General features: G+C 35.4%; 2 protein-coding genes across 3 annotated transcripts in view; both read left to right on the forward strand.

Moving 5' to 3' along the window:
* LOC106052402 (hemolymph lipopolysaccharide-binding protein-like) overlaps positions 1-10,719 on the forward strand; it is a 47,075-nt gene extending 36,356 nt beyond the window's left edge. The window contains exon 4 of the mRNA XM_056028291.1: positions 10,542-10,719. Within this exon, the coding sequence (XP_055884266.1) occupies positions 10,542-10,654 (113 nt within the window). The 3' untranslated portion in view covers positions 10,655-10,719. The remainder of the gene's footprint in view (positions 1-10,541) is intronic.
* The window catches only part of LOC106073948 (uncharacterized), a 101,623-nt gene that overhangs the window by 20,870 nt on the left and 55,551 nt on the right, over positions 1-25,202 (forward strand). The window contains exon 3 of one of the 2 annotated variants that reach the window (XM_056028252.1): positions 3,851-4,021. The gene's annotated coding sequence lies outside the window, so the exon portion shown is untranslated. Of the gene's footprint in view, positions 1-3,850; positions 4,022-23,328; positions 23,405-25,202 lie in introns of those variants that run through there. The other variant, XM_056028254.1, reaches the window with a different exon arrangement.

Raw genomic sequence — 25,202 nt, forward strand, 5'->3', positions numbered from 1 at the left:
ATGTGACCAGTACGAGGCGAAGTCAGAACCAGCACGGTGTGTGAAGTCAGTCTGGAAGAGAGGCAAGGTTTTTGTACAGTCAGTGTTAATGTTGTTGTCAATGGTACAGTATTGGCTGTGATGTATTTGACATTAAACTATTACGTTACTTTGAAGCCGTGGTTCGTCAAGTTTGCAGAGAGTCTGAATAGTGAGAAACGTTACAACTGGTGTCAGCAAGTGGGTTTGTATCTACTATAGTTCGCCTGAAACTTGTGTACGAACTTGAATTGAAAGAAATGAGGCGAGATCTGAAGTTCTGAATGCAATCGAAAACAAGGAAACATTACAAAAAACGCCTCCGAAAAGAACTAATTAAAGAAGGTGAAGATCTGGACACCTACATGTTCGAGTTAGAGCCCGATGTTGTAGAGCTATTAATCACCATTCAAGAACAGATGTTGGCTGACTTTCAGAATATGATCAAGGATAAATCATAGAAACAAACATGTGCCAGATTAGAACAGATGTACACCTCAGTAAAAGAAGTGACGAGCCCCGAACTGAACGCTTTGAATGAGCTGGTACATCTCCCGTGCTACGAAACAGGCAGCTACAATGGCACAGCTGGTGAAGATGGAGCTTTCTTTGAATCTTATAGCACGCCGTAGGTTCAAAGACTTAAAAACAAAGATTTACTGCTGCAGGGGTAAATATGGGAAATATGAATTGGAAAATGGGGGTATCGTTAGTTCCCATCGCAAATTAAATAAAAGTGTGTTAATTGTTGATCCCGTGAGGTTGGAGGGTGCTTCTACTATTATAATTAAATAAGCCACTGATCTTAATGGTCATTATAGGACCAGTGATGGTTGGAGTGGCGAGCGTGTGTTTGCAGTTATATGTTCTGGAGCCTTCATTAGTCATTTCAATTCACGCGAAAATATGAAAATATATTTTCTTTTTGCTATCAACTATGTCCAACTATGTATTCGAAATTGATTTTTTCTTTTTAAAAAGTAAATAACTTTGTTTTTGTAAATCTAGTATATAATATGACAGAACTTACTTAACTTAGCATTACATTTGTAAAAAAAAAGTTTTTTATACAAAATATCTAAAACCGTCTGCATAAATGTGTTACAAATATGGTAAATAGTCATCTCCCTTACTAAAAAGACTTCAGTAGTTGTTACTATTAATAGTGAATAGCTGTAAATGTGCTGCTTTATTATTTTAAAAAAAATTGATTTGTTGCTTTCAGAAAAGAAAAAAGTTGCCGTTTGCAAGATGTCAGATTTTCAAATTCTTTTCTAGTTTACGAGATCTAAAAAAGACGAAAGGACGGACGGGCGGACGGAGAGATATTTCACACAAAGCAATTGCGTCTTTCCTCTTTTTGGAGGTCGCTAAAAATGTCATATTTTAAGAACATATTTTAAGAATATTTATAAATGGATTTTTTTGTTTCAAAAAGAACAGAGTTATGCAATACTTTTTTATTGTATAAATTAAGCCTTATTATTAAAGCAAAAGAAAGCAACACATATGTATTAATATTTATCACAATTTGACTGTTTCGTAAAGTCTAAGCTATTTTAAAACACATAATCTCTCTCTCGGAGGAATGTGTATATGTGAATGTACTATTTTTCTATAAATCAACTGGAATGTACGCGTGAATGACAGGAAGCGTGTAATTTTAGAAAATAACTGAGGCAAGTGCGGAGGAAAGACTATATACAAGAAGTGAAATGTGTCCACAAGTGAGAGGGCGGGCTAGGTTTCACAGGTAATCACAAGTCCGAAGGGGATAATCGCCAACGAACAGTGCTTGGTGCTGGTCTTGTTTCCATTTGTTTGATTTCACCTGTATCAAGGGTAGATGTGTTAACCTACCCAAACCTACTAAATTTCTCAAAATATATCTTTAAAAAATATATTTAAGTTCTCTTTGTTTTTAAATTGTCTTGAAGAATTTCATCCGGTGCACTTAGCAGAAGTCAGACATAATAAAAAGGGGAGGGTATAGCATGTCATTACCATTCAGGAATCTGACTTAATATATATTCATAAAATTAGCAAAAAAAAAAAAAAAAACAACAAACAATTTGCTGGATAGTGTTAGAATTCATACTATACATACACAATTTTTGAATAGTGAAATAAATATTGTTATAAAAGATATGTGCTTATTAAATTATCGTCAAAAATATTTTTCGTGCCGAAACGTCTCCTGCGCAAAAAAGGCTGCGCCAAAACATCAGGCACATCCCTCCTACCCTAAGCTTACTTGCTTAGGCGCCAGTTACTCCATGTTACAGTCTCGTTTGGAACTTGTGACATTATTGTTATAACCCTATTGACGGACTGAAAAGGTTAATGTGTGTGTGGCCTACAGACACATGATTCAGGCCAATCACACAGGTCAACGTCTGTTGAACAAGGAACATTACTGCTAATGCACGCAATATGACCAATGTTATGGTCATGTGACCACAGCAAGAGGAGGACTGTGCTGTACCTTGTGAGTTCTCGAAAATTTAGCTGTACGAGCTAGAGAGACTTGTGGTGATTAGTTAGGCAGATCTGTAGTGTAGCAAAGCATTTGAAGTTAGTGTAGCCAATTGTGTTTATTGGCTGTTGTTTGTGTAATTGTAAATAAACCGCCACCTTTTTACTTGAGACTCTTGTTGTCAAGTTCTTGTGTTAGATGTGCTGTGTTGTTGAACAGTGTTTACAGAAGGTCTGATAGAGAAGAACGTAACATAAATTGCGAGTCACTTAGTATAAAGCGTGCTTGGTGCACGAAGAAGTTGCTCTGTCTGAGCGGAAACCACAATGTATTGGCAGTAGTTCTAAATTTACTCTGAGAGAAAAAGGACATAAACCACATAATATTTAACAGTTGTAGCTTTGTCCTGAGAGACGAAAGACATATCTTATCTTATCTTATATAATACAGACGCTACTTCAATAAAGATGATGATTACGTCCAACGCGTCATGCATTTAGTCATGCAAATTAATCAATGACTTAAATTCTGCCAAGTCACTGGTTTTCCTGGCTAGCTCAGGCAACCCATTCCATGTTCTAATAGGACTAGGGAAGAAGGAGCATTTGTACAAATTTGTCCTAGCATATGGAACGAGAAATGTGCCTCTATCTTTGTGTTTTTCAGAGTATTTTATTAAATTTTGTTTCTGTATTTGAAGATTATGGTTCAGTGTTTTATGTATAATTGCTACTTTACTTGTGAGTCTTCCTTCCTGAAGGCTTTCTAAATTAAATGATTTTACTAAGGGTGTTATATATCGTATACTAGTTGTAACTTAGTTGAAATTGATGTTAAGGAATATCCTATTTTGTATGGATTGATTGTTATTTCATAAAACTACTGTTGTATGTGTATCTTCTACGTACCAAGTATATGAGACTAGAGAAGCACACTATAGCATGATTCATATTTTATTATTTAATTGTTATAAAACTTCATGTCTGCTACTTTGGACTTTATAGAATTACAAGCGTTTTATTTACTTTTTACTTTCATTTATAGTCTAGTCACAGCAATAAACGAATCCATTAACAGCTAAGCTTATTACATGACGTCTCAATTACGGGCAGTCGCACTTTACGTTGATAACTAGTGCTTCTTTACACTCCTTTTCGCACCCCCTTCTCCTGTCCGCGATAACAGTTGCTACGGACCGAATATCTGAGCCACGCTAGAAGAGATTGGAATGGTTGACAGAGACTATTTGAGACAATAGTCATGGCAAGCAATCTTTAGGTAACCCGAAAAAAAAATGTATGTAATAATATTTAGTTGTTTGAAGTTATAAAACTGTATTGTCTCTTTCATTGTTAGGTCGTGGAACCAGGTTGGGCGTTTTTAATACAACGGAGAAAATGAAAATTTTGCAGAGACAAAAGAACGTGATCTATATTGGTTTAGATGACATCAAATCTGAAGGCGTGTTCATATGGCACAATGGTCAAAGGCTAAAACATCCTCACAAAAGTGGTTTATTTAATATATGTAAGTTTGCATTTAAAGATAGCACTTCACATTTATTTGCTTTAATATAAAATACTTATGTGAACATTACAATAAACATGTATATCATTATCATCGTCATAATCATTATCGTTTTCATGAAAAGCATCTCAATCATGGGCGTAGTCAGGATTTTTTTTCGGGGGTTGGGGGGGGTTGGGGGATGGATTTTGTTCTCCCCCCCCCCCCACGACACCCCACCCTCCGCGAAAAAAAAAAATTATTTATGTGTGTGTGTGTGTACATATTCTTTATTACATTCTGACCCTTCATTCTTTCGGAAGACGTTTATTGTGCCCTAGAATAGGTTCTTCCATGAGTTATTGTAAAAATTGTAGATCCCCGCAACTATTAGCAATGGGGTATGGGGGAGCGCTAGGAGGACCCCCAGCGCGGGGCGAAGCCCCGCCGCCAATCACCATTTCTGGTATTGAAAGCCAACAAAATGCATATTCTGAGGTATCTACACTGCATTTTCCTGCTATTAAAATTTTTTATTTCAAAAATCTAATTTGCTATTCTTACTGACTTAGACCCTCACGCGCCGTTCGGCGCATTTGCCGTCAAGCTGTTTCCATAAAAATCTTTCTGAAGCCTCTTCCCACCTGCCATGAGGACCTCCATGAATCAGTGGCGTCAAATTGTACTAGGATATCAATGCAACTCTTTTTATGCGTAATTCATTTTGTCGGAGAACATGTCCCGCAAATCTCATGCGTCGCTCTCTCACAATCTCACTAAGGGGTCGACTCCCAGTTCGGCATAGGATTTCCTTGATTTAGACCCGATTTCTATAACTGACTCCTAAAATCTGTCTTAGCCATCTTTGTTGAGCCACATTTAGTGTTTTTCAATTTCGGCAGATGACTATTCACTGCAGTTTATTAATGGAGCCCTGCCACTGTTAAAAATTTGTAACCTTTCTTGAAAACGCTCTTGGAATTAAGTGACTGTAGTTTGCTTTAGATTTTATATCGAAAAGAGAAGTTTTATCTTCAAAATCATCTGTTTGGGGTTTTCCACCTCAAAATGCTTGTAGGGGGATCTTAAACTCAAAACCATCTGCAGGGGTTTTAAGCTTTAAAAAAAGCCATCTGTAGAAGAGGGGTTTAAACGCAAAACTCCCGATTGGATTGGCTACGCTCATAGATTTTAGAGTGAGTAATTTGCTTTTTTTATATTGAAGAGGTATTTTTAGCGTCAAACCCCTCTGAATGGGGGTTTAAACTCAAAACCCCTTTTGGCAACGCTCATAGCATTTTGAGTGCGTAATTTGCTTCTTTTCTTACACTGAAGATGTAGTTTTTAGCCTCAAACCCCCCTGGCGGGGGGTTAAACTCAAAACCCCTTTTGCTACGCTCATAGATTTTAGAGTGAGTAATTTGCTTTTATTTAATATTAAAGAGGTACTTTTTAGCTTCAAACTCCACTGGAGGGGAGTTTAAACTCAACACCCCTTTGACTACACTCATAACATTTTGAGTGTGTAATTTGCTTTGTTTTTATTATTAAAGAGGTATTTTTTACCTTCAAACCCCGCTGAAGTGGGATTTAAACTCAAAACTGAGTCAAAACCCATTTAGCTACGCTCATAACATTTTGAGTGCGTAATTAGCTTTTTTTATGTTGAAGAGGGGGTTTATCGTAAATTTTAGAGTGGTTTTTAAAATCAAAATCTTCCTTAACTGTGCTCTTGGAATTAATGGATTTTCGTTTGCATTTTTTTTGTTTTGTTTTATAGAAAAGGGGGAGTTAACTGCAAAAAACCCAGGTAGGGGGTTTTAAACTCAAAACCCCTGGTAGGGGGCTTTAAACTCCAACCCCCCTGGTAGGGGGCTTTAAACTCCAACACCCCTTGTAGGGGTTTTCAAACTCGAACCCCTCTGGTAGGGGTTTTAAACTCGAACCCCCCTGGTAAAAGTTTTTAAAGTCGAACGACCCTGGTAGGGGGTTTTAAACTCAAAACCCCTTTGGTTGTGCTGGGGCAAGTGATGGTTTAGTATTAAAATCTCACCTAAAATAAACAAAATCAAAGCAAAAAATCAGTCACTAAATTCAGATCTCCCCCCCCCCTTAGGGGGGGATTTCATTTCGGGGGGGGGGGGGGCAACCCCCGCCCCCCGGCTACGCCCATTATATATATATATATATATATATATATATATATAACAATAAAAGAGTCGTTTTTCTCAACCTTCGGCGAAAAAAAAACAACAGTCATTTTGAGGCCTTTCTTTTGCCAGCGTTTTATTGCAGTTTTCAATGCACATATCCTGATATTTACTGCTAAGTATTTATCAGTGCAGTTCTGGGCGAAGCCAAAAGCGTTTTCTCGCATTCTTAAATGCAAAAATGCATTCTTCTGACATCTAAAACTCATTATACATCAATGGAGTTCGGGTCGAAGCCCCAACGCCAAAAGCGTTTTCTTGCATTTTTTTTACTGAAGAAACGCATTCTCCTAACCTAAAGCTCATTATTTATCCTATTAAAAAGGACCTTTTGAATAATGTTGTACTTGAAAAATGTTCTAATATGAATTTATAGACCCCTTGATAAATTGCAAATAAAACCGACTTGTTTCTTGAAAAGATAAGATACCCTACATATTTAGATTAAGGCAATAAATAATATTCAAAAAAATTGAAGTATAAATTATTGTGAGTTATAGTCCAAAATTCATTTAGCTAAAAAAATATCCGATTGAATAAAGGTTTGGAAAAGTCGACAAGGACAAAATTATTTGGGTTTAGAATTCATCTCAATCGTGACTCTTATACTGAAACATTTGGTTTAAATTCTAACTTTTCCAAAGCAAATTCTTTCTTAAAATAATTATGTAATTCATGTGAAATTACATAAACTCTGTCTGAAAATGGGAGGGGGCGGTAGAGTGATAACGAATTATCCTCGCTCCTTTTTATAATTTCTACTAATGATTGCATTAGGCATTAAAGAAAAAGGGGTGGGGCGACTTGATATAAGAATATAAGATATAAGAATGTAAGTTATGGCATATATACCTTATATTAGTGACATAATTTTTTTAATTTTGTAATTTCGTACTATAATACAAAAAGAAAAAGTATTGGTTTGTCCGATGGGCGGAAAGCGATTGCATGTATCGCCCCTCCCACCTGGTACAACCCTTTTTCATTTTATATTTACTAATCATAAAATTTGAGATTAGATTGTAGTGCGACATAATATACAAATGGGTTCATATATCAATATGTAGCTTATATAGTTATTCAACAAATTTTGTGCATGAACTATGTTTTCTCCATAAAAATAGGACCGCCTCCCCCCCCCCACTCAGAGGGCTAGAAAGGGGAGGGCAGTACATGCAATCGCCCACCCCCACCCCCTTACCCTATCGAATAGGCCACGAAACCAGAAGGGGAGCGACATAATATAAAATTTATATATTAATGCAACTTATTTTGTTCACAAACTATAATTTCTGCATAAAAGTAGGACCGCCTCAACTACTCAAAGTTTTTAGGTAGGTAGGCCAGTAGAGGTATTCGCCACCCCCACCCCCGCACCCAATCGGCCAACAGAAGAACGACATAATATAAAGATACTTTAAAATAACAATAACAAGTTTTAATCATATACATTTCATTGATTCTTTTAGCGAAATAAATTGGACCGCCCCCCCCCACTCGAAAGTTTATGGGGGGCGGGATTTATGACATTGACCCTTTCCGACTTCACCAAATCGGCCAACTTACTAGAGAGGGAGGCGAAATAATCTAAAAATAGGTTGAAATATAAATAATTAGTATATATTATTAGCATAAGTAATACATTCGTATACAAATTGTATGATTTCTGTACTAAAATTCGTCCGCCTTCGGGGGGGGGTGTCGATCGAGTGGGGGGGGGGGGAATCGCCCCTACCGCCCCCCCCTATGGATCCGCCCGTAATGCTATTCGATATTTTTATTATAAGATTGTGATAATCTTTTTTTCAAAAGGGTCTCGTATGGTACCAGCGCAGCGTTAGACACAAGACTTGAACAGTTTAGAAATAAATGTTGACATTAGATAGAAAAAATATATAAAAAAAAAAACACAGCTGGTGAAATAGCTAAGGACTTTTGACCATTGCTCTCGATGAGAGATACATAGGTCAAGTTAGATAAAGTATCAAATTTTATTACTTTTGTGCCACTTAATAGTTGATTGACTATATAGTACCCAGAAGATAAACAAACTTATTTAAAAATAGTGGTTATAGGTTCAATTAGTTATTGGCTTTATTATTTCAGGCATGTCATTTACAAAATTAATTTATTGAAGAGACATTTAAATAACAATAGGCCTATTTGCTATAAACATTTATAAGCCTACCAGCTGAAGATTTACGTTCTTTATTAATCCCATATAGAGAAAGATTTTGTAAAATCGCATAATTTATGCTGGTTAATATTATCTGCATTGTCGTAGCTAGGGTATGTTGGGGTTCTCCAAGGGAAAAGTTCGTGACTGATTTTTTTTCTTTATTAGCGGCCCCCAAATGGGGAAAAGACGCTATTAGTTTTGTGTGTGATTTCTGCCCGTCTGTCCGTCCGTCCCGTTTAGATCTCGTAAACTAGGAAAAATAGTTAAAATCCGACATCACATCATTATCTTTTAGACCATTCAAAGTTCTGATGCAACGGCTACTTTTTTCTTATGTGATAGCGAAAAATCTATTTTTTTAAATCACTTATGCAAGCATTTTTTTTTCATAAAAATACACCACTTTTACAACTATTAATTAACACTAAAAAACTTGAGGCTATTTATTAGGGGAGACATCTGCTTTCCATATTTTTAACACATTTATTCAAACGGTTGTAGAATTTTTGTCAACAATTTTTGTTTTTATATTTGTATTGTTATGTTATGTAAGCTCTTTTATACTAAGTACTATATTTTCACACAAACAAATGTTTACTATTTTTAAAAAATAGAAACATTCTATTTAGTATGCATTATAAGTTAGACGTAATTTGAAACGAAAAGTAATCTTTTAAACTACATTTTCTGTCCAATTTGTACACTCTGGAAACAATAATATCATTAACTTTCCAGAGTCCAACCAGCTCTAATGGGTTCGAAAAGTAAAGGCGGTTTGTCGTTGTGCTGGTTACTTGACACCCTCGTTAACCGTATGTCTTAAAAACATATGAACTTTAAATCATCTGCCCAATGTCTGAAAGGGGAACCAGTTAGGCCAGGTTCACATCTAACTTTACATTTATTTTCACCTATCCCTTGATCTGCTGGACCGTTGGGGCACTACATATTTCCAGACGAACAACTCCCTCACCCTTTTATTTGTTTAGTCCATCACATTGAGTTCATTGATTGACAGGTGACCCGAAGTCAGATACGATGGACTTAAGCACTCTCTAGAGGTCACACGAGGGAGCTAGGTTTATTTACTTGGTAGTTAATCTTAATTGGGGGGGGGGGACTGGACTTATATATATATATATGGGCTCATGTTTGGCGCATTACTCCTCTCCTTGTTTGGAAATTGTTTGCCTTAAAAGTCGGAACATAAACCTTAACGATAGAGATATTTTTGTTTTAGCTAAGAAATTAAGTGTAGCATACAAGCAAAACTAGAAATTAAATTGTAATCAATCAATTTGAGTTCAAAAGTTTTCCATAATATATCCGAACAACCAAATTTTTAAACATACATTTTTTGCGAAGTTTAATGAGGAAAATGTATTGTATATATATATATATATATATATATATATATATATATATATATATATGGTTCCTATTGTCTCGGAAGACAATGGATGCACTGAGATGAGTCATTGGCTTTGGTTACGTCTTGAGACCAGCATAATCTGGAGTGACTGATCAAACCAATTCTGGAGCGGCAGAGTTAGCCACTGTTCGTGCATGTATATGCATCTGTCCTAGGGTTAGCTGACAGAGCAGATCTCTTTTTCTTTCTCTTGGCAGACGCAGCTTCATTTCTTTTGCACTCGGCGAAGTTCGTACCAGAACGTACAGTCTGTCTCCATGCTGTCCAGTCTTGGCCTATCTTCTCCCACATACTTAGGTCGACTCCCTTGGCTCTAATATCTCGCTTGCAGTCAACTACGTAGGTTACTCTTGAGCGGCTTTTGTTTCTGACTCCCTTAGCAAGCTCAGCGTATAGGATTTCAATAGAAATTTTAAGAAGCTTTTATTATGATGGAGGGGCAGTAAATATATTTTAACCAGGACAGTCTTAAGGCAATCATTTAAAAGGCCCGCCTTACAACCCTTCCTCACAAGCAATTTCCTATCCCTTAAATTATAAGTCTGGGGTGTATCGTTACTGTATCATTTTAAACCAACGCCCTAATTATAATAATACTATGCTCTAAATATAATGCAAATGTAATTAGCTATGACTATTGAGGTTGCCAATTTGGTTTGAAATAAATTTATATAGGGCTTGTATACGACTTGGTATCGTTTCTTTTTTTTTTATTTTTAGATGAGCCAAGTAATAGTGAAGGAGTTGAAGACTGCGTTGTCTTACAAGGGCGCTTACTCAATGATGTACCGTGCACTATGTCATACCTTTTCGTGTGTGAATTAGAACTTTAGTACTTTAGCATAACGAAACGCTATAAATAGCAATCGGGTGTACGAAATAAATGAATTGTTGATTATCAATGTCTTTATTAAATTATTGATTTATTCGTGTGCACTTTGTAGCAATATACAATCAAATTTAATTTTATTTTAAAATCTCTTACATTTGTGCCTTTTGTTTAGTTGGCATTATACAAGTACAATTTAGTGTCTTTGGTTTTCTTTAGTATAGAGTGGCCCCTACTGTTGTCCTATAAGCTGACGACATCACTTTAAAACTTTATGTTGAGGGACAGTCTGTTCTTCAGCGATAAAAATGAGGATGTCAAAACGGCACTTCTCCGCCACGCAGACATCAACGCGGAGACATGCCGTAAAAGGTTTCATCGGGTCAAACCACGGCAGAATGACTTCCGTGGGTATGTGACTGAGCGGAGGACCGCACTGGATAACTGGTGCAAAATGGCCGAGGTAGGACAGATAGAAGATGAGATCAAATATCTTTTGATTAAAAACGGGATACTTGAAAGTGTATCAAGTGAAGTGTACAGGCAGCTTGTCTTAAACAAACAGAGTACAGTAGAGAACATGCCGGAGGTAATCGAAGGTTTTAAAGTGGCTGATTCGAATGTATCAATTAGTAAAAAAGAAAGTGTGTATGTGGCGGCAGCATGTTGTGAGCCTGTGATAAAGTCCAGTGGTTAAAAGGAAGGTAATTGTATGTTTCAGTTATGGTGAGCGAGGTCATAAATCAGATGAGTGCCCTTATGATTTTGTTTCCTAAAATAATGAGAACGATGTTGAGGATTTGAATTTCAATGATAATGTTAATGACCAAGACTTGCGAACTAGAGATAGATGACGAGGGTCGTCGCGATTCGGAAGGTCGTCGTGGGTATAAGCTAATGCCGGATCGTTATTACTGTAACTGTCAGGAATCAGCCTTTTAATGTTAATTGGAAAAACCTTAAGGATAGATTTAGGGAGTATGGTTTGTTTGGTTTCGTGGAGGTATTAGAAGCAAATGGGAAGTCCATGGGTATTGGACATGTAAGGTTTAAGAACTTAGCAGACGATGCTAAGGCGGTTAGATATTTGGACAGGTCGAAATTTGGTAGTAGAAGTATTGTGGTAGTCCCTCATCGTGTGAGCGCGAGAGCTTGACTAGTTGATAATTACTTTGGTAATCTGGTCGCGTCAGTAAATTTGCGGGCGTGTTTTTGATAGGCTAGAGCACACCTGGAAGTAATGTGTTACTATTTGGTTGAGTCATTGGTATGTGAGTAAAATGTACATGATGAAGGTAATGTAGTAGACCATATACTATCGTAAAAGTACAATCTAATCCTATTTCAATTTAGCAATTGGATCTGGGTTACGTAATCTAGTTGCATTTTCTGTCGTATAGGATAAAAGTAATTAATGACATGTTTAATTGTACCGCGGATGGTATAATATTAACATTATCTTGTTCAACTGTTGAAGAACTGTTTTAGGCTTAAAGTGGTCTAGAAGGGTTGTGAAAATTAATACTTTTAATTGTTAATCGCGTTGGCGGTTTTGTACAGTAGATTTGCCAGGGTACGTGTATTTCTGTCAATTTACTTAAGTTATTGTGTTGGGGTCGGTCTGTTAAAGATCACTGGAATCATGGGTGCGCGGAGGCTCTGAGCAGGGTGCAGAGGCGTATCCCATTTCTTTTTGCTTGCCTGATCCCTCATTGCAAATTTTTTCTTCATACCAATGCTTCGGACAAAGGAATCTCCGGTATACTGAGCCAGTGCGTGAAAGGTGTTCTGCATCCCGTCAAGTATAAGAGCAGATAGTTGTTGTCTCCGGAGCAGAGGTACTCGATCATCGAGAGAGAATGTTTGGCTATCGTATTTGCCTTTAAAAAAAAAAAAACAGGACAAGTACCTGCCTTGCGTAAGGTTTCATCTGCAATCTGACCACAAGACATTAGCGTATCTCTGGAGCACAGACGTTAACGACCCAACGTATAACGAGGTGGGCTGTGATGCTCCAGAACTACACCTTCGACGTGTGTCACATCAAAGGAGAGGACAATATACTAGCGGACTTGTGCTCAAGACTAGTGTGATTATCACAGAAATACTATTTTAGTATAAATATATATATATATATATATATATATATATATATATATATATATATATATATGTATTATGTATATATATAAATATATATATATGATATGTATTACTTTTTATTATTCATTGCAATGTTATATTTTTATGAGGGGTGTTGTTCTTTGCGGCAGCATCTGTTTAAATAGTTATTTATTCTTGATTATCTAAAGGTTGTGTCTTTGGCTTCGGGTCTTGGCACGGCTCCTAATTCCTTTTGTTTATTCCAGTTGTCTATGTCAGGGGTGGGCTAATTACGACCCGAGAACCACATGCGGACTGTTTTATGCGGCCCGCGGACACCTATAGAAATCAGGTTTACTTACAGATTATACATATAAAAATGCTAATATATTAAAAATAACTTATTTTAAATATTTATTAAAAATATTGAAATTTCCCTGTCCTATCACTTAGGATGAAGATGCGAAAGAAACATTGTCTCTTCATGTCATTCTAAAAAGCTTAAAGTAAACTTAGATTACTCCTATTGGTAATATTTCGAAACATTCAGTTAAATATTCAACTCAAGCCACTATTTATTCAATGCTTTGAAGAACTGTGTTGAAAGTCTTAGGTTAGCTTGGAACGAAATGACAAGGGTTAACAGCTGATGGAGCCCGTGTTTTAGCTGTGAAAAAAAATTTTTTTTTTTTTTTAGAAATTAAAGAAAAGCAAGCTGCATTTAATATCAGACAAGTTGTTAACTTATTTATCTCAGTGATCAAATTATCAGTGCCAGGGGTCTTCAACCACAAGCAGTTCCGAGAAGTACTTGAAGATTTGGAAACAAAACATTCCGATGTTTGGTATCACAGCAGTATCCTCTGGCTTAGCATGGTCAAGGTATTGAGAAGAATATGCGAGCTCACGTAAGAAATTGTCATGTCCCTTGAAGGAGATTGACGGTGACGTTGTTACTAATATTTCTAATGAAGAGTGAAAGACAGACTTCATGTTTTTCATCAGCAGATTAATACACCTTAAGTCTTTTCAAACAAATCTATCCAATTTCTACAGGCAAGCCAGTGAAAACAGGTTTGTCATTTTGTTTCGCTTTTAAAATGAAATGGTTTAAAAAGTACATGACTTATTTCAATTATTTGATAGTGGAACTTGGAATCAAATTTTAAGACGTCAAGAATTGGGAACTAGTTTTCAATACCCTCAGCTCACCATTTATTGCAGGAGCTGATTAAGCTCTAAAGGAAATACCTCCAAGCAAATTATAACCTGAAAGAGAAGTTCCATTCAGTTATTCCTCGGGAGTTTTATGGGTGCCAAAGCTGTTTTTCCACACTTTAAAAAAGTTGACGCTAAAGTTTCAGATTATTTTGGTCCACATTCATTTGTGTACAAGAGTTTTCTGGTTTGAAAATAAACAAGAATAAGAACAGGTCAATGCTGACTGTCTGTAATTTGAAAGCAGTCACGAGGATAACAAATAGGAAGCTAGTTCCACAGTTCCCGAACATTATGCATGAGTGTAATTAGTTAAAAACTTTAAAATTAAGTACAACAGTTGATTTGTGGTGAAATGTGACATGCAAACAGACGATAACAAATTAAAAAAAAAATATAGTAAAATTGGTTTGAGAAATTGCTACCTCTAGTTGTAATTCCTCAATTGGGAGTGCAAAAAAAAAAAAAGAGAATAAATTTAAATGTATAATACAGTATCAATGTGAATTGAAAGATAGTATTCACCACTGGCTATCGCATTTTTGTAAGTTGTATATATAATAATAGAGTACGTTCAACAATTTAATGAATGTATGAATATTATCACATAAAGATAAATTAAGATCAATAGTATTTACAGCGCAACTACAAGCTGGACATATTATACAGATAAGATATAGCACACCTTAAACTCGGTGCCGCGTCGACCTCACTCTCACGTTTTAAAGCGGATCCTGTTCCGGAAGCAAGATTTGGTCAAGACGTCCGAGACGAGTTTGGTTGCTGGGGATGACCAGAGACTTTCTGTGTGTCTTGTCCTGCATTAGAGTGCTCCACGGCACTGGTAGTTGCCTTTCTGTCCGATTGGTCTAGTTTTGTGACGCTTTGCTCCGGCCACCAAGTACAGACATTACAAGCTAGGTTCGACAGATCCTCAGCGTACTGCGTGAGAATGACAAGCCAGATACCCTCTACCTGGTTTAGCCGGCAAGTCAAAGCCGTTTCCAGGGTGTGGTCGTTCTGCATGCTACAGTTTCTGGGATCCACAGGTGAGAGTTGACTACCAAGTGGATACCAAGAGTGAGCCAAGCTACCCTCAAGATAAAAATACGGCTACCCGTCCTAGATACCCCATACACCCCAACTGAATATTAGTATTTATCCACAGAATAATGCAATATACACATTGCTTTATCTATTTAATCTTAAATTACTTAATTCATTTTTCAGTTTACATCTAGCCTATCTAGGTCAATATATATATATATATATATTGCCAAATCTACATCTTCAATCAAACCACTCTATCTACGGACGAGACGGTCCGAAAAAAAGCTCTTGTTATAGACATACGCAAAAAGACGAAATCGAAACCGAAATAAACTACAGTTACTGTTATTGAACATTTTGGAAAAAAATCTTGTTTACCTTTTATTTTACACTTGATGACTGATTATTAAAATAATGTTGATCAGCATATTTTGACAGAAAATCCATGACAATATGTGCAGGTACGTAGGTTTTTCGGTCCAAACTTATTGGACATTTATGGATGTAGAATATATACATACATATATATATTGATCTTGCTAAGCTCTGAAAGATGCAGTGCAATCTGGGTTCAATGATGATGAGAAGTATGTGTTTATGTTTTTGAGACCAATAACTTGTCATCGGGCCTGTGTTTTAAAGTTCACTTAGCCTTTCTTGTCATGACATTTATTACACATTACCGATAGTGTCTAAGTGCATTGTGTGGGTAGTAGTGGAGAGTGGATTAAAACTCTCTAATAGGGTTTGTTGGACTAGTCCGTTTCGTTTCTTTGATTAAAAAGTATTGGGCCGGAAGTCGCTTTTTTCCCTATATATCTTTGTATTTTTCAGTTCTCTTTTTAAATTAAACTGACATTATTATGCTATAATTTTAAGTGTACCTGATAGAGAAAAAAATTCTGCACAAAAATACGTGTAGTTGGGATATAACCCGATTGAGGCTATAAAAAGAAAAGACCTGAAACTAGCGCGCGAAACTACACATTTACAGTACTTTATTTGATGAGTATTTTACCCAAGATCTGTGTTGTTTTTTTAGGACTAGCTTATTTCATGTACCCGGCATTTTCCGATACACAATTTCATACACAAAATAATTGTTGAAAAAAATTGAAGTGATTTTAAACTTTAAATGAATACTTAAAAAGGTGTTGCTCTAATCAATTTTGAATATTATTTAGTTATGAATGTCACTGTTTATTTTGTGTCTGTTCTAGTTTCTTAAATTTTTCTTGAGTAAAGGGGTCGTTTTTCTCCTAATGGGTATACCTGATTTCTCCAAGCAGCCTTTGTAAAATATTGGTCCTAAATAATGCTATGTTTATACACGAAAAATCGCATGGCTGCATTATGATGAATGTACGTGTTAGTTCAATATATTTTATATTACTAGGTAACTATAAATAACCGCATAAATAGACGTAAGTTTATTTTTTTTTTCTGTTAGATAAAGTCATATGGCAAATTTTTGTTTATATCATAATTCTAAAAAGGAATAATAATAGAATTATACAGTAAAAATAATCACTAAGTTTTTCTTTTAATAGTTTTGAAAGTCTAACTGAGTTTGTGTTTTTGCAGATGTACACATTTTAAGCTACACTATGGGTCAGTCCATCTCTTCTAATTGTTTAGAAATGAGTGTAAAAATGTAGGCTTCGATATTTTTAGCCTGAATTTAAGAAGTTACAAACTTCAAACAACTAATATATTGCCTCTTTCATAAAACTTTATCCAATGCTCGAAATCCTGCTTGTATACTTAGGCCCTTTATAAATCGATCCGGTATTAAGTAGCAATAACCCCGCAAAAAAAAAAAAATTAAATGAAAGAAGATTGAGATAAACATATATTTTTGTGACGGTACGCACCGGTACGGGGTACCGGCACCTTTTATATATGTCGGGAAAAATGATTACTTTTCTTGTAATTCAACGTTAATTGTTAATTTATTATTAGTTGAAAGTTAGGCAATCTATCACTGAGTACCGGAGCCTCTTTTTTATTTTTACAAAAAAAAAGCACTTTATATACTTTCAGCCGACATGCTGTATTATTAAAAACACCTCTATGTGAACTTCTCAATCATCTAGAGTCTTAGACAGTCATTATTTTAGACTAGATTTTAGTAGAGTCTAGACCTAGATTTAGAAGGCCTATTATTATAAAAAAAAATAATAATCAGTCATTATAGACATCATTCGCAATTTTATTATTAGGTCTAGGCATTGAAAAGTAAATCTATTAATAAACTAAAATAGATCTAAGTCTAAGTACTAACTTATTAAATAAGTCATTATAAGTAGAAGTATTATAATGAATATTGTATAGATCTAGATTGACTAGATTATAGATAGATCTATAGATAGATCTCTAGTTTAGTAGATTAAGTATAGAGTATAGTAAACGTATTACAGTATTATTAGATCTATGTCTGATGTCTATATCTAATAATCTAATAATTAATACACTTTAGTCTTTATTAATATCTAGACTTTTTTCTAATAAAAACTGACTGTAGGCATAGCATAGACTAGACACGGCAATCTAGTCTCAAGATAGAAGCTATACTATTACTATCTAGATCTATTCGATTTTTATATTAAGATCTTGACTAGAATTAGATTATAGATCTAAATATACTAATGGAGAGGTGATATGAGGTGTTAGCTAATAGCGTTGAACAAGAAACGAACCTGGGTTTTTCTAAACTCTAATACTTGGTATGTAATAGTAAAACAGCACCTACCTAAATAAATCGTAACTGGCAATCAAAAGCCTATATTTATTGTAGTATATATAGGTCTGTGGTTGTATTTTATATAGCCTTCGTAACTTCTTCTATAAGGAAATGACTTTTGTAATTTCTTTTACTGAAAATTGGGCTATTCGCGTCTGACACATATATAATTTTTATGTTCAGCAACAAACCCTATTATTAAGTAGAATATAGTTAAGAAATGAAAACACCCAAAGCAGGATTTGAATTCAAATTTAACAGACCAAAAAGAAACATTACAAAATATTTTTTTAAAAAAGAAAATGCCACCATTATGCAACCTACACTATCATCAGTGGCGTAACTAAGGGGGGGGGGGGATGGGGGGGGAGAATTTTAAAATCCCCCCGGGCCCCCATCTAGGGGGGCCCCCAAATGGGTGTCCGAAATTTATTTGTAAATACATAAATTAATATATTTGATTGACAAATAGTGTCAACGGGTGTCTTTTTTTTTTATCAACATTTATGGATTAAATTTATCACAAAGACTAAACCTAGATCTAGGTCTATCAGTACGTTGACTTTGTTGACATTTTAAAAATATTTTTCCCACAGAGATCAAAGTTTTTTTTAAAGTTCCTTTTACATTTTAAACTTTGTTGCCACGAATAAAACTGCATGATATAGCCTACAGCGAATTCCAGGTATCTTGTTACCTTTACTAATAATAGATCTAAATGGCGAGTATTATATGGCTACACTAATTAACCTTGAAGCAAAATTTACAGAATCGAGTATAACGGATTTAAAAGTTATTCTTAATAATGCTAAAATTGTCCATTATTCGGGTTTGGCGTCTATAATTTTAGAATTAAACTCGAGTTATTACCCCTTTATTCATCGTTCCTCAATCCAATGGAAACTCTATATTTATTTAGGCTACATCTAATCCTTTTGCTTTCGCACAAAACATAAACAAAAAAATATGACGTAATATCATATAATATTAATACATCCTTCCTATTGAAGTTATTATCACACCCTTCCTTTTAAATTTCCTAAGAGGGATATCTACTAGCAGGGCCGGCCCTAGCATTTGCGGGGCCCTATGCGAAACGGATCGCGCGGTGCCTAGTCTGAATTAGAAAATAGGCCTACTTTCGTCTTTGCAATAAATTTTATCAAATGAAAGCTCGCAATGCCACTTTTTATTTATTGGCACCCCAAAATGTCAATTTCGTCTATTCTTCAGGAGATTTAAATAAATTCAAAAAAAGTTCAGTCTTTATCGTATATTTTGCCTTTTCATGAGATTTCCTGGAGGCCCTGAAAAATCAGGAGGTCGCGAAAACCCTGTTATTTTATATACGTTATAATTGTTTAATTTAATAATGTACACTTGGAATTAGCGCGGGGCCTATGAAAGCGCGGCGCCCACTGCATAGGCACAACAAGTTCTCTAGACGTTGGTCTATAACTGTCTGTTTCATTTGTTCCAACAGTTTGCAGTTCATTGTCTTCATCGGTATCATAGTACCCAGAGATGTCTTCATCGAAACTCTTATTCAAAAAGCGTTGATTTCTTCTGTATGTTTTTCCATCTTTTGTCTTTATGATGTAAGATCTGGGTGCTGAATGTTTTTTTATGACAACTGCTTTCTGCCATGTTTGACCTAGACGAACTCTCCGACAGAATAATCTTTAGGTAGTCTTGCTTTGGCATCGTATTTCACTTAGCTTTTTATCTGTCGTTCGTTGAGTAATGTCTCTGCATTTTCAGCTACCGATGGTTTCAATAGTTTGTGATCAATTGGAATGATTCCCTGAGTCTTCTACTCGTCAGCAGTTGTGATGGTGAATACGGCAGTCCACTTATCGGAGTATTTCTATACTCGAGCATAACGAGATATGGATCTTTCCCACTTTTGTATGCTGTGAATCCTTTTGCTTTCGCACAAAACATAAACAACCAACAATGACGTAATACCATATAATATTAGCACAGAATCTTCTTCATGCAGTGGAAAATTAAGAATTTTTTGCCTATCTGGAATTCTGGTCAAAGCTCCTGCGCCCAATTAATATAGTTCGGAAGAAACTACAAAAGTCTGGACTGCATATATGGGAAGCTGCTAAAGAAATTAGTACCCTTTCATGCTTTCTGCAAAATGATGAGAAACTGACAAAAACCCAATCCATCGAAAAAGCAAAAGAAGGTAGTGAATACTATGGATTCCCTGTAATCAAAACAACCATAAGAAAGAAAAGACTTAATGGGAATTTGAGTTCTAATGTAGGACTGTCAATAGAACTGCAATTCAAACGTGTTGAGACAGAAATGCTGGACAGATTTCATATGGAGATGAAGGGCAGATTCCAAAGGCTGGAAAGAAAATGGATACCTTTGGGTCTCTTCTTGAACCAAGACACCTGTTAGAAGACACGCTTGTGACAAACTGTGCCACTTTTCCTGTTTGTATGATGAAATAAATGGGAAATCGCTTTTTCAATGATGTCATTGATGCACGAGCACTTTTCATCAACAAACAGTAATACAATCACCAATAGACATATTGAAAAAAACAGGCTTCATATGGGAATTACGTGTGCTCAGACTTTGCAACCTCCTCCGAATACCGCTAACTCAGGCCACTTCCATTACGTCATGTGAGAGATCATTCTCAAAGCTCAAGCTCATCAAAAAGTATCTCAGAGCACAATGACGCAAGAAAGGCTTATCATGGTTTTAATGTCAGTGAAGCCACAAATACTAGAAAGTATCGATGTAGTTGATGTTGTTAGATGTCTTTGATGCACAGAATGCACGACGTGAAGCGATATCAATTTAGATTTGTCACTTGTGCATTATTTAACTAATAAACAACGGTATTATTCATTAAAGAGTTTTGATGATTACTTTTTGTTAAGTTTACTGATATACTGAACCAATTTGATTTGGGGCTTATATATTTTTGCGTACATTATCTCATGTCATATGTCGAATGTCAAAATGCAAGGGGCCCCCAAAGAGGTCAATCCCCCCGGGCCCCCAAATCCCTAGTTACGCCCCTGACTATGATCAAATTAAAATACATTTTTTAAAAGTGTATCTTAAAACTTTGGTTGAGTGGTAAAGCGCTTGGCTTCCAAACTGGGGATCCCAGGTTCAGACCCTGCTGAAGACTGGGATTTTAATTTCTGGATCTGTGGATGCCTCCAAGTTCTAATGGGCGCCTGACATTAGTTGGGGGAAAGTAAAAGGAGGCTGGTTGATGTGCTGGCCACATGACATCCTCATTGACCGTGGTCCACAGAGACAATTGACCTTTACTTCGTCTCTTCCATAGATCTGAAAGGGGGAACTTTACACTTCATATTTCAAATTGGGTATCGATCTCGTGATTTTTAGAAACTAATAACGATGCTAGCCATTAGAAATTGTTTTATTAAGTAATTATTTATTTGTAATCTCATTATATGAACATATAGAACTAAATCTGGACTTCTTAACTAGATTGCTTATGATCTAGATCTAGGTCATTACAAAGAAGCTTTGCGTAAGGCACACATTGTTATTATCTTATCTTATCTTATATAATACAGACGTTACTTCAAAAAAGAAGATGATTACGTCCTACGCGTCATGCATTTAGTCATGCATATTAACCAATGACTTAAATTCTGCCAAGTCACTGGTTTTCCTAGCTAGCTCAGGCAACCCATTCCATGCTCTAATAGCACTAGGGAAGAAGGAGTATTTGTACAAATTTGTCCTATCATATGGGACGAGGAATGTGCCTTTATCTTTGTGTCTTTCAGAGTATTTTATTAAATTTTGTATTTGTATTTGAAGATTATGGTTCAGTGTTTTATGTATGATTGCTACTTTACTTTTGAGCCTTCTGTTCTGAAGGCTTTCTAAATTTAGTGATTTTACTAAAGGTGTTACTCTAGTCAAATGTGAATATTCGTTTGTTATGAATAGCACTTCTCTATTTTGTGTCTGTTCTAGTTTCTTAATGTTTTCTTGAGTTGAGGGGTCCCAAACGTAGGATGCATATTCTATTATTGGCCTAACCAAGGTTAAATAACATTTTAGTTTTATGTTCTTATTTGATTTATAGAAATTTCTTTTAATAAATCCTAATGCTTTGTTTGATTTTTTTGTAGTTTCATCAATATGTGGATTCCATGATAGTTTTTCATTTATTATAACACCTAGGTATTTTGCGTTTTTAGTCTGTGTTACTGGTTTGCCATGAATAAGATAAGTGGAATTAATTTGTTTTAGTTTTTTTTGTTACTCTTAACAACTGACATTTTTCTGGGTGGAAAGACATGCTCCAATTTGATTCCCATTTTTGTAATTCATCTAATTCTCTTTGTAAAATATCTGTGTCTTGTGTTGTTTTTATTGTTCTATATATTATGCAATCGTCTGCAAATAATCTGACTTTTGTTCCTGAAGTAATGCAATTTGGTAAATCATTAATGTAAATTAAAAATAGTCGTGGACCCAAGACTGTTCCTTGAGGTACACCTGAGTTTACTGTTATCGGTGTTGATTTAGAGCCATTTATTATTACAGTTTGTTCTCTCCCTATCAGAAAATCTTTAATCCACTGATGCAGTGGACCATTAATGCCAAAATATTTTATTTTTTTAAGCAAACTATGGTGGTGAACTTTGTCAAAAGCCTTAGAAAAATCTAGTAAGATAGCATCTATTTGTTCACTATTATCTAAACCTTTTGAAAAATCATCAATTAGTCCTATTAGTTGTGTTTCACATGATCTATATTACCTAAAGCCATGTTGGTATGGTGTGAGGATATTATGTTTGTCTAAGTGGTTTATGATGTTGCTACATATTATGTGTTCTAGGATTTTACATGTGATGCTGGTAAGTGATACTGGTCTGTAGTTTCCTGGGTCAGATTTTTCTCCTTTTTTAAATAGGGGGGTGACATTAGCTTCTTTCCAGTCCTTTGGTACTCTGCCCTGGTTAAGTGAAGCCTGAAAGAGTATTTTGAACACTGGGGCTAGCTCATTACTTAGTTCTTTGAGTAATCTAGCTGGAATACCATCAGGTCCAGAAGCTTTATTTGGTTTGGTGTTGGCTAATAGTTTTTGAATTCCATTTTCTTGTACTACTATATCTTCTATGTTGTCTACTTGGTTCAAATTCAGTAATATGTCTTTGTCTCCTGGGGCTGAGAATGCTGATGCAAAGTATTATGATTTTGTGATGTCCTGTAAAGAAGCAAATGTAAATAAATACTGAGTTGCTTAAATACGACTAATACAATAAGACTAATATAATATTTTAAGAGTAACAAACAAGAATATAAAAGCATTTGTATCACTAAACTAACTTTAAAGCTTTCCTCGACGGATCCGTCCATGATTAACAAATGTTACAACCCAAATTTATCTTGTTGGAAAACGTAAAAAAACCTAGAAATCTTGTAACGGATAGTGTAGCTAAGGCTAACAGGTTTTATGGGTAGGTCATTAAGAATACTGAGCTTAAAATCGATATGGAAAGTGACTTTAAAAGCTTTATTTTTCTCCTATTCGACCATGTTTCTCACTATAAATATGCTTCAAAAAGAAGTTCAAATGTGACCAACCTACTGCAGAGAAGGCTCTGTTTTCAGGTAAACTTTATTTTTAATTTCATACTGTTTGTTTTCATAGAGAAAAACATATCAGCTTTTTGGCCGCATGGGGGAAAACTCGAGGTCATATTGGTTTAAAGTGTTTCGTTATTATAAAACTTATTTTGGCTCTCAATTTGTATTAGGATATATAGCCGCTTTAATGAAGGAATACATTTTGAATGACGCTAAAGAGAAACAAAACTACACTCCATCTGCTTACGTTACACAACTTAGACGACTAAAATCTTCCGAGCAAGATAAATGATTCACTAAGGCTGATGAAAATTCTCGCATGATCTCTCCAAGCATTTGCAACAAAATATCCAATACAGCCTGGTGAACATATAATCTCATATCCTATACATTAAAACGAACAATTCTTATAAACGAACAATTCTTATAAACGACTCTAAAAATTTTGTTTTATTTTAAAGTATATGTGTATACAAAATGAGAAAACTAATTCTCCACTCCTCGGCCACAAGGGGAAAACGAGAGGTTCACCATTACGCCTTTAAAAATGTCTCATTATCGAAAAAATATTTTACGAATTAAAATTTTCTATGATGTCGAACGAGAAAAAAACGTGACATCACTAGAGCTTACAGCATTACACTAAAGCATGTCTTTCTTTAATGAACTATTAGACTAAATTAAACATTTGCGCACCAGGAGGAGTGCAGAACTTTACGTAGTTACGCAGCCATATCTGCGACCCTCATAATTTGCCACATCCAACGCAAACATAACCATTATATGTGGTGGTCGATTTCTCTTTTCGCCGTACTCGTCGCTCCTTGAAAGTGGATTTTCTTTTGTGTATGCACGCCCTTGTACAAAAATCCCTTGCTATTTCGTTCTGAAACCGCCTGCACTCAGATACTTTCTTTTTTGTCAGTTAAAGCAACTTTGTGGCAAACTTGTCTTTATAATGTTTCTATTGGACATCTCAGTTAAGTATACCACCTTTCAGCTCACAAAAAAGACTTTCGTTTGCAAATTCTTTCTCTAGCTTAACTGTCATTCTATATTGTCCATACCAGCGTTTGATAGAACATCATTGTTTGTAGTGCGGTCTTGCCACCGTATGGAGCTATAACGTCTTTGATGAAGCGTTCAAGAAGTCTTAGTTGCTTTCTAAATAGTACTCATGTCTCAAATCAATATAGAATTGTTGAGTGAGGTGGTCTACCACGTTAATGAGATGTCCATTTACATGGAGCTTTGGAGTTAATTGGGATGAATTCTGGACATGAATTATGTTTTTTTTTTTTTAGTTTTATAGATAAAACAAAGAAGCGGCAGCGTAATCAAATTCGTTGACTGCTCCGTCGTTTTGTGTCCAAAAATTGATTTGATGAATCCTTCTTTAGAATACTAACGCAATGTTTTAAAATCTTTCTGCCATTTTATTATGTTAAAAGTAAAAAAAAAAAGAAGCCCTTGTTTTACTCTAAGGATATTGCATTGATATTCCGTACTAAAGACTTAATGTACTAATAGCAATATTAATGTCTGAACGTAACCATTTGAGAAGTTACACTGCAAAGACATTTTTTTTTTCAAGCAATTAAATAACAGCCCAATATTGTTATGTAAAAGTTGTAAATGACTAGACATGAGCTGCAGCTTTATAGACTGTATCTTATCTTATCTTTTAAAATACAGACGTTGCTTCAAAAAAAAATAAGATGATTATGTCCTGCTCGTTTTCTTGATTGGGACTTAAGGACTGCTTAAAACCCTATGGGTCAAAATGATCGGTATGGGTAATTAAGAGACTTTGGCCTAAATT

The sequence above is a fragment of the Biomphalaria glabrata genome, chromosome 5, assembly GCF_947242115.1.
Source record: "Biomphalaria glabrata chromosome 5, xgBioGlab47.1, whole genome shotgun sequence".
NCBI classification, from domain to species: domain Eukaryota; kingdom Metazoa; phylum Mollusca; class Gastropoda; family Planorbidae; genus Biomphalaria; species Biomphalaria glabrata.